This window comes from Engraulis encrasicolus, chromosome 16 (genome assembly GCF_034702125.1).
Source record: "Engraulis encrasicolus isolate BLACKSEA-1 chromosome 16, IST_EnEncr_1.0, whole genome shotgun sequence".
In the NCBI taxonomy this organism is placed as follows: domain Eukaryota; kingdom Metazoa; phylum Chordata; class Actinopteri; order Clupeiformes; family Engraulidae; genus Engraulis; species Engraulis encrasicolus.
Window position 1 is genome coordinate 37,124,741 of NC_085872.1, and position 9,202 is coordinate 37,133,942.

Genomic DNA, 9,202 nt, shown 5'->3' on the forward strand with positions numbered 1-9,202 from the left:
AAACAGAGTCAGGGGCTGGATTTCTTGTCATCCATGTCACGTGAAGTTGTCCATCTTCCAGATGCCAGCCATGCTCAGTGGGAGATGGAGCGCCAATCTTTTGCTTCACACATGACCTCATTATCTTAGCCTGATAATTTTCCCTTTTGCAGTGCTGGTGGAGGGCATCGCTTGTCGGGGGGATGGACAGTTCTGGCAAGGCTGAAGATGCCATGCAGAAAGCTTTGTACCTTGCCTTGTTGATGTTTTCTGTGGTGGACTGATCATAGAGATGACAGACATATTTGCATAGTAGGGCAAATGTAGATTGAGCCAGGTTAAAGTCACTCCCCAGATCTGTGAAAGCATCCAGGTACACATCTTTTGCGCATGCCACAGCAAATGACTTCAGTGAGATTGAAGTTTACTGCAGTTGGGGGCCATGGGCATGACATGCCAGGACTGTGACTAAGCAGCCTCTTCAAAAGCAAAGCTGCTGTGTAAAGTGTCCGTGTCTCCTCTGCTGTGGTTGGTTGCTTTGACTTCCTCCTTTCCGTGTCGCTGTCTGTCTGGCTCATTTCGCTGGACTGAGTCGTCTCCGCACCTGATGGTAACAAGTCCAAGACTGCATTCGTCGACAAGTTCTCAGCAAAAACCAGTTCAGATGTGTTGCGTTTGGCGGGGGTGTGGAACACTAGCTGAGTAAAATCACGACTGAGCCTCTTCTTCAATATATCCTGTCTGTAACACAAATCAACAACAAAAAAGGCATATCAGTACAAGCATAGTGGAGCTTCATGTTGTCGCTGATATGCAATAGCCACCCTCACAAATTAACTCGGAGTGAATAAATAATATTGGTGGAGTTTACTTGCTATGCAACAGATATAATACCAAGTATTCCTGTAACGAACATCACACTATCAAGAATACTGCCATCCTCCTTATTTCAAAATATTACAAGTACAGTATGTGCAGATGACAAGCAGAGTGTTAGAGAATAAGTTCAGTCAATTTCAACATGCAGTTGTAATGCTCACACTACCCTGGACGTGTCAGTACTAGAGATTTATTTTTCTTCTTCTTCAGCCTTTTCCGAGATTCTGGTCATTGTGATGAGGGCAGCGCTTTATTTACATTTCAAAAAACATTTTTATTTATTCCCAAAAACATCCAAAAGGTTATACAACATCAGCCGACAACTAGCAAACAGTGACACCCTTTAAATATTTGGAGTAGGCCTATGTTGTAAACAATGTAAATGTAAACAAACGCTGCCCCCATTAGAATAGCTCATATCTCGGAAAGGGCTGAGCCGAAAAATGTGCCATCACCGGGTACTGACAAGTCAAGGGTATGAGCAATACAACAGCATATTGAAATTGACTGAAGTGGTCCTTTAAGACACATGTGTGAACTTTCCCTTGGATTTGACAAATTCGTAATACACTGACTTGCAATTACCTGTAGGTTGAAGCATCAACACCTTCACTTGACTGCACAAGGGCAATAAAGGCCTTCCTCAGTTGGCTCATCCTCAGCACCTCTTGGTTGATCAGCAGCCTTTGGCGGATTACCCTCTCGCAGAATAACTTGTAGCTCAGATCAAATGTTGGCCCAATCCTTACAAAAATATAGAATAAGATGTGTGTTGTGAGAGCTTTCGTTGTGAGATCCATGTTGTGAGAACAAACTGTCTCAATCATAGGACACACATTGTACTGTGTTTCTATATAAAATTAAGATTGACTTACTGTTCTTTCTCTGCTCTGACAGGCTCACTCAAAAACCTTGTGTACTCTCTGTAGCAACTTCTGTGGTACTGCACCTCCAGAGCCACACAGTCTCTGTCCTTGATGTGAATGAGGATGCTCTGGTCTTCCTTTACTTCCGCTGCTTCCTGCAACTTGCCTTGTACAAAAGAAAAGAAAAAAGAATAAATAAATAGACAGGCAAACAATTAGACATTTTTCCTGGTGGAGTGGTATTGTAAAAAAAAATGGCGATGGGTGTTGCACCCCCAAAAAAAGCATTCCGTAGCCTCTTACTGCAGATGGGGTTGCCAGCGGGCCTATTCACTATTTGCTGAAAACTACATCATAACAACATTGCTATGACAGTGCAGAGTAACAGATTAAGACATACATATTACAATTTTGGTGACAGTAAGGTTATAACACATGTGCTGCGCTAAGGGGTTAAGCACACAGATGTACAGCACAGCCAGGACACACCTCTTGAGCCTAGTCACTGAGGCTGCCCAGGGACAGAAGCGGAAAAATCCCAAGTGTACAAGTGAGAGAGGGGGGTAGTGGGGGTGGGGGAATGGCACGGGGGATGGGATGGCAGAAGCAGTGTCTTAACCAGACAGGCCATCAGGCTGAGGAGCCACATTTCTGAACAGATATTCAGTGTCATATCAACATCAGGCATGATTTGACATCCATATAAACATACACCCTATCCTATTTAAGACAAAGTGTGATTCATTTAAACATCTAAAACCTAAAACACTGGGGGTACTATAGGCATGGGGATGTTTTGCAGGCTATTGGAATGTAATTTCACACCCACACACATACATAACACATTATGCCAATTCACACGTGCATTCATATTAGAATTAGACAAAAAAAACAATGATTGTGCAGCAGTGTGGGCTAGATAGTCAGTCAACTTCTACTAACATCTGTGTGTGTGTGTGTGTGTGTGTGTGTGTGTGTGTGTGTGTGTGTGTGTGTGTGTGTGTGGTTTGGGGGATGGGATGCATTCGCATAGACTGTGTGGTGGGGGTGAGAGTAGTCTTACCTGCGGTTAAAGTCTGTGTTTTCGTTCTTTTTGACGTCTGCCACTCGCGACGATAAATTTGCTGTCTTTCTTGCAAATCATGCAGACAGCAGGAAGAACGGGGCCAGAGCTCGTGATGGCCAAGCTTGATCTGGATCGCAGTTTCCTGGTCGGAGTGGTGGTCACAGCCGATGAAGCGGAGGTAGCCTGGCTAGTTTGGGGGTCTTGTTGGCCATCTCCCCTCTCTGCCTCTCACAAGACATGCCGTGTGACTCGTTAAATTTCCCGCTTGTCAATAAACCTCCGGTAGCATGTGGGATGGAAAGCCGCATCCTCGGGAATTTCGTCAAACTCCAATACATTGCTTAAAATGTTCTGCTACGTCTCTGCACTCACCCTTCAATTCTAGCCACTGCCGAAAATTTCGATATGTATTCCACCGTATGTTGGTGAAATTCTGTGTTTCTTCATGCTTGACCGAAGATATATGCATGTAACACAACTTGCGTTTCGAAGATGTCTTTTTTTGTACATTTTCGGTCGAGATTTCGTCTTCCTCGGTACTACTAGATGATCGACCAGCTCCTTTGGTAGCCATGCTACTTCCGTTTACTCATCATCTCAGCTGACATAGCAGTTAGCTGATTCGTTCCTTCTGATGACGCCTCAACCGTGGCACCTCTCGAGGCGAAAAGTATTATTACGCCGGCCGAATATCTACATACGCCTCGGAGACAGTAGTTCGTCATTACACGTTGCGAATTTGAATAGCCTTGCAGTGCGGACAAATCCGAACTGAGGTTTTAAATCCTCTATATAAGTCTTTCTTTTTTATGAACTGAATATCTGTTTGTTCGGAGGCTGTGGAGCGAAGTTAGGTTTCTGAAGCACTTTTCGAGGGTCACCTTCCGGCCTATAGGAAGAACGAGCAGTCTCCAAATGTCTAGCCATTGGATAGTTGTCCTTCCCCACTCTAATTGCATATTTGTGTTCAGGCAACCTATCCCTCATGCATCTATAGGTGCGTCGTATGTAAAAGAATCCTTCCGCGCAAGGGCAAGTGAGGCGGTATATCACAAAATTATTGTTGCAATTTATAAAATCTCTGTTTGTATTCCTTGTTAGTTTTAGCATCAACAAAGGATTTTGTCTGTGCAACATTACTGCAATGGGGACAATGCATGCTCCTGTAGGTGCCGACTGGTTTGCGTACCCACGTCTCTTTCTTATCCACCTGTAAGTGAGAGCGTATAAGTTTATCCCTAAGACTGGGTTCCCTCTTGAATGCAATATGGTCCAGCTGCGTCTTGTCCAGCTAATACCGCTACGCCCATTCCTCCTTACTAGACCGCCCTCACAGTAACGCCCCTTTGGTTGTTCAAGTTTCTGAAGTCACTCAGTGACATGCTGCCGAATGACAACACAAGCGCCGCGCGGGACTTATTAAAACGACTGGATGGATTTCGCTGCAGCGATCACTCAACTGTCGGTAAGATTTCGAATAAAATGCATGAATATACATAACGGTTACTTTACGAGTTGACTTTCAGTCGGAGGGCGAACATTTACCTCGGCCCACCAACTAGCGGTTTTGGCTAATGATTTTAGCTTCAAGGCAAGATAACAGGCTGCCCTTCGTAAGTTTGTTTCAGATGTTGTGTGTGTATTTGTCATAATGTACAGTAATAAGTTATGGGCAGACAAAGCGTAGGTAAGACGTTAACGTGACAAAGGTGAGATGAAGGATATACTATGGGCTAGCCAGACTAGAATAAAAGTTAACTAGGCCTACTACGAAAAGTTCATTCATAAACGTTTTGACGCTCTTTCGAATGATTATCGGATTGTGTGCTTGCTTGCAAAATATCATAGTTTGCCACAAAGTGATCACGAAATGATCTCCGTATTAATAACAGTTTCGTGGTTTGTTACTCGTTTGATTAAACGTATAGTTTTGACATCCCCACACGCGGATGTTTTGAAAGTGTGTTGTACCACGAGCCATCACGAAATTATGCTGTATTTACCCTTAAAAATTAAGCACTGGGCCAAAAGGTGTTTAGGCCTATACAGTAGTTTCTTCCTGTGCTGCGTTGTGCACGTCTGTTTCATCATCTGAGCTATCAGTTGTGTTTCTTTGAAGCAAAGATGTATAGAATTGCACTGAAAGTCGGAGGTGTCATATTTGTTCAACCTGGTGTTAAACGTAATTTCAATTCTTGACCAGTGCATGTAAAGAAATTGTAAATAAAACCGACTTGATGTAGTAGTGCTAAAAATAAACCTTTATATTTTCTCTTAGTGAACTTCTCAAAATATATGGGCTATAATGTAGATACTACTTGGGATGGGTTTATCGTTACCTATTGTTTCTGATGGGGCATTAATTGGTGTGGCACGGTACCCCGGAACTCTTCCTCACTTCGGGAAGATTGGCAAGGGGTAAGCTGTGTTTTTTTCCTCCGTGTCACAAACTATTTAATGATGTTTCTGTACTTTAATTTCTGTTATTTTATTGATCTTTGATGGGAAGATATTCTGTTACGTTTGTGTTGATATTTTCGTTGTAATTTTCGCTCAAAGTATGTACATTAGCGCCATTAATGTCCGCGATCGTTATGAAGTTAACAGGTGCTAACGAGCCTATTGTGTCGCAGGAATGCCGTTCGCTTCGACCCCTTGCAGTGTGCCTCATTGTGTCCGTCCTGTCTGTTGTTTCAGGTATGTGTTAATGTATGAAAGAGATCCCTGTGGTATTTTCGGTGATAAACATTGTGTTTTCTTTTGGTTTTAACTTTGTAAACTATACGATCTAAGTGCTTTGGTTTCTCTATTACACTGTACACAGTAGCTTGTCTAGCTGCTGTAGTGTTCTCTCACTTCTGGAAGATTGGCAAGGGGAAAGCTGTTTGCTTCGACCCCAAAGAATCTGCTTGCAGTGTGCCTCATTGTGTCCGCCCTGTCTGTTGTTTCAGATTGGGAAGTAAATAAATGCTACTGGATCGAGGCCCCTCATCTCTCCTGCCTCTTCAATCATCCAAAGACTGTTTAGTCTGTTATTTTAATGTAATGGTCGGTTCATGTCCGTTGCATTGACTTGACTTGTCATTGGGTCTGATTTTAAATGTGCCATATAGTTCAATGTGGGAGCAGGTTCACACACTAAATAAGACACTAAGGTCAAGCACAAGCAGATTTTTTGTTTTATTTTTCTCAGAGCAGAGTAGAGCAGATGTTTCAGGTTGCTGCCATCAGAGAGCAGTGACTTGACCTCAGTGTCTTATTTAGTGTACTCTCACATTGAACTCTACTTTTTGGGTCCACGCACCTACTTATTTCTAAACATCTAGAGTGCAACAATACCCCTGCCTCCTAATGTGCCATATAACCTGTATCTCGCCTATTGTGTGTGTGTGTGTGTGTGTGTGTGTGTGTGTTTGTGAATGTGTTCACGCAGATATAAGAAGTTGGGGTTGGGGTTGATGATCCACATGATGGTGATGGACCAGGACAGCTCTGGACCTCCTGACTGGCAGCTCCATCCTCAACCTCCCTTCCTGTCCTTCACACATGTGCAGGTAAGGCCAATTTTTAAAAACTCACTGCATTGTCTGAGGCAAAAGTAGGAGAAAAGGAGTGAGTGAGTGAGAACCCGGCCATTACATGTGATGTGACCCTTAAAGGGTGTGTGTGTGTCCTAGAACCAAGACAGTGGCAGTGTGTGTCTGTCTGTCTTTGGTGAAGGATATCTTTAAGATACTACCTTGTTGTATTAACATTATTTTGCTATTTCTGACAGGCAGAGAGGCAGTTTTCTGAAGGATGGTTAATGTCAGTACCAACATGTTGTGATGGAGGCTTCCACCTGAGCTGAACACAGAAACTTGCACACAGTGGTGAGTAAAACACTGAATCTGTTTTGTTCTGCACTAGACCAATAAGTATTTCATACAGTAATTCCTTTCTGTGCTGTGTTTATTTATTGCAAAAAATGTGGATAGAGGATAATACAAAACACTGGCACTGTAGTGATCCCTGCACAGGCCAGAAGCTGTGTATCTCTTCAGCCTGGTGTTCTACATTAAAATGATCGGTGTGATTTTTATGTAGTGTATTCTATGTATCCCTCTCGTGTGTGTGTGTGTGTGTGTGTGTGTGTGTGTTTGTGTGCATGCGTGCAGATGGAAGCAGTCGTTCCTGTCCAGCATTGATATGCCGGTAATGGGTTTGATGAGCCACAGCATAGTGATGGGCAATCAGCATCAGGACCAGGGCCGCTCACAAGGAGAACCTCCTGCCCTGCCTCTTCATCCTCAACCTCCAATCTTCCTGCTCTTCACACATGTGCAGGTGAGGACAACCTCTAAAATGCACACTTGACTTGAGGCAAAGGGGGGAGAATAGGCGTGCATGCATGCACGCACGTGCACCAAACTTTAAGACAGTAGCAGTGTGTGGGGGGGCATGTGCACAAGCATATGCACGTGCTCATGTCATGTCCTTCTGTAGGTAGATAGGGGGTGGTTGTTTTTGTCTTAATTGTCATTCATAACATTAACATGCCTTTTTTTGACAGGCACAGAGCCAGTTTTCAGAGGGAGGGCTGATGACACCAGCAACTTCGGATCTGAACCTGATCAACCCAGCACCAACCACTGTGCCGCTCCTCCTCTGTCAACTGCACCACATGGCTCCACCACCTCAAAAAGGCACAGACACTACTCCACTTCCTGCGAAGGATGAGAGAAGAGCCGACCTCCCCACAACGGCACTCACCACCTTCTACAGGGGTGTCATTGAGAGCATCCTGACCAGCAGCCTCTCTGTCTGGCATGGCAGCCGTCAAGCTGAAGACTAGAAGGCTACAGAGAGTGGTGAGGACAGCAGAAAAGCTCATAAGATCACCCCTACCTGTTCTCCCTACTACAATCAGGGAAGCGCTAGCCCAGCATGCGGTGCTGCAAAAGCACACTGGGAAACGGCTTCTTTCCACAAGCCATCAGACTCCTCAACGCACTGAAGAAAACCACATGAATAACCAAGGACACGGGAGAATATTCCATGAACACTTCTTTCACCATGCCACTTACACTTTACTCATTGCACCTTGTATACAGCATCTTCACATCACCTGTATGAACTCCTCCTGCCGTGTGTGTGTGTCCACTGTGTTTGTGTATTTATTGTCCATCAGTATGTTAATCTTATTATTGCACACTGTTTGGGTGTCTGTGTGAGTGTATTTATAGTATGTATCAGTCTGTATTTAATGCCAATGCCTTATTTTTTAGTTATTAGTTAAATGCACATTGGAGACTGGTCAAACACAATTTCAAACTTTGTGTTAACCCTCCATAGCTTTTTTGTCAAAAAATGGAGTCTAATCTACTGTACTACACAGGCTATCAACAGACCACACAGTTGAGTGCTGTTTTATGCACTCTGAATATGAGAGGGAGAGGTGACCGTTCACACTTCATAGTGTAAAAGTAAACAGAAATAAATTCACATTTCATTCCTGTCTCGTTCAATTCTTTCAGCAATGTATGTGGCCTACATGCAGGGAAGCTGACAGGGGGGACAAAGGGGTCCGTTGACCTGGGCCCAGTGAGACGAGGGGTCCAGGAATGGGTCCTCATTACATTGTATGTAGTCTATGTATTGAGTGGGGGGCCCTTTCAGATGACTTTGTCCTGGGCAAAGCCAAAGCTGTCAGCGGCCCTGATTATGTATGCACAAACACTGGTTATGATGGTAGGAAAAATTTTCTCTGTTTTCTGATGGCCTTTGAATTAAGACAGGCCAATCTGGAACCTCTCCTGGATAAAGAGGTAAGCTTCAATGGTGTGGTCACTCCTAAATCATAGACAGACATGGAGTATGGTAGGCCTATGGTAATGAAGAAATCGTTTTCCTCCAATAAAACAAACAAATAGCCTATTGCTATTTCAAATACTATTTCATATATTTTTTCATTAATATCTGCTCTTTTCAAGCTGGCCACATAACTGGTGAGGTGACACTCATTACTTCAAAAAGTCAGGAATGTGTTGCTGATGTACATCATACAACTTTTCTAAGTAGCCTATATCATGTCTTACCAAGTGAACAACCTCGCCAAAAAGGGTTTTTTAATTATTATTATTTGTCCGGGTGTGTTAATATCCTGGAAAGGATGTTTAATCATAGCCTACCCAGTGTTAACAGTGACCTCGATACACACAGCTAAGTAAGGTAATGCCAACGCATTGACAGTATATATTTAGGCAATATATACAGTATTTACTGTCAATGTGTCAACGTTGTCGTGTTGAAATCAAAGCATTTTGGCGACCTTTGACGCTATGACAAATGTGTGCATAGCGACACGAGTCCTAAACAGTAGGCTACAATGTCCGAGGTACGGCAAGACAAAGCAAACTACATATTGGGATTA

General features: G+C 43.5%; 1 protein-coding gene and 1 long non-coding RNA gene across 2 annotated transcripts; one reads left to right on the plus strand and one right to left on the minus strand.

The window, feature by feature from the left end:
* Positions 1-240: 240 nt before the first annotated feature.
* LOC134466087 (uncharacterized) lies at positions 241-4,771 on the minus strand. The gene is made up of 4 exons (XM_063219984.1): positions 4,762-4,771; positions 1,734-1,890; positions 1,444-1,602; positions 241-720 (listed from the first exon to the last, which is right to left on the minus strand). Exons 1-4 carry the CDS (start codon positions 4,769-4,771, stop codon positions 324-326), a joined length of 723 nt encoding a protein of 240 aa, XP_063076054.1. The 3' UTR covers positions 241-323.
* A 1,365-nt stretch (positions 4,772-6,136) lies between these two features.
* LOC134466564 (uncharacterized) lies at positions 6,137-8,664 on the plus strand. Its single transcript, XR_010038332.1, has 4 exons — positions 6,137-6,344; positions 6,566-6,662; positions 6,948-7,116; positions 7,343-8,664. It is a non-coding gene; the product is annotated as an uncharacterized LOC134466564 (long non-coding RNA).
* The last annotated feature ends 538 nt before the right edge of the window (positions 8,665-9,202 follow it).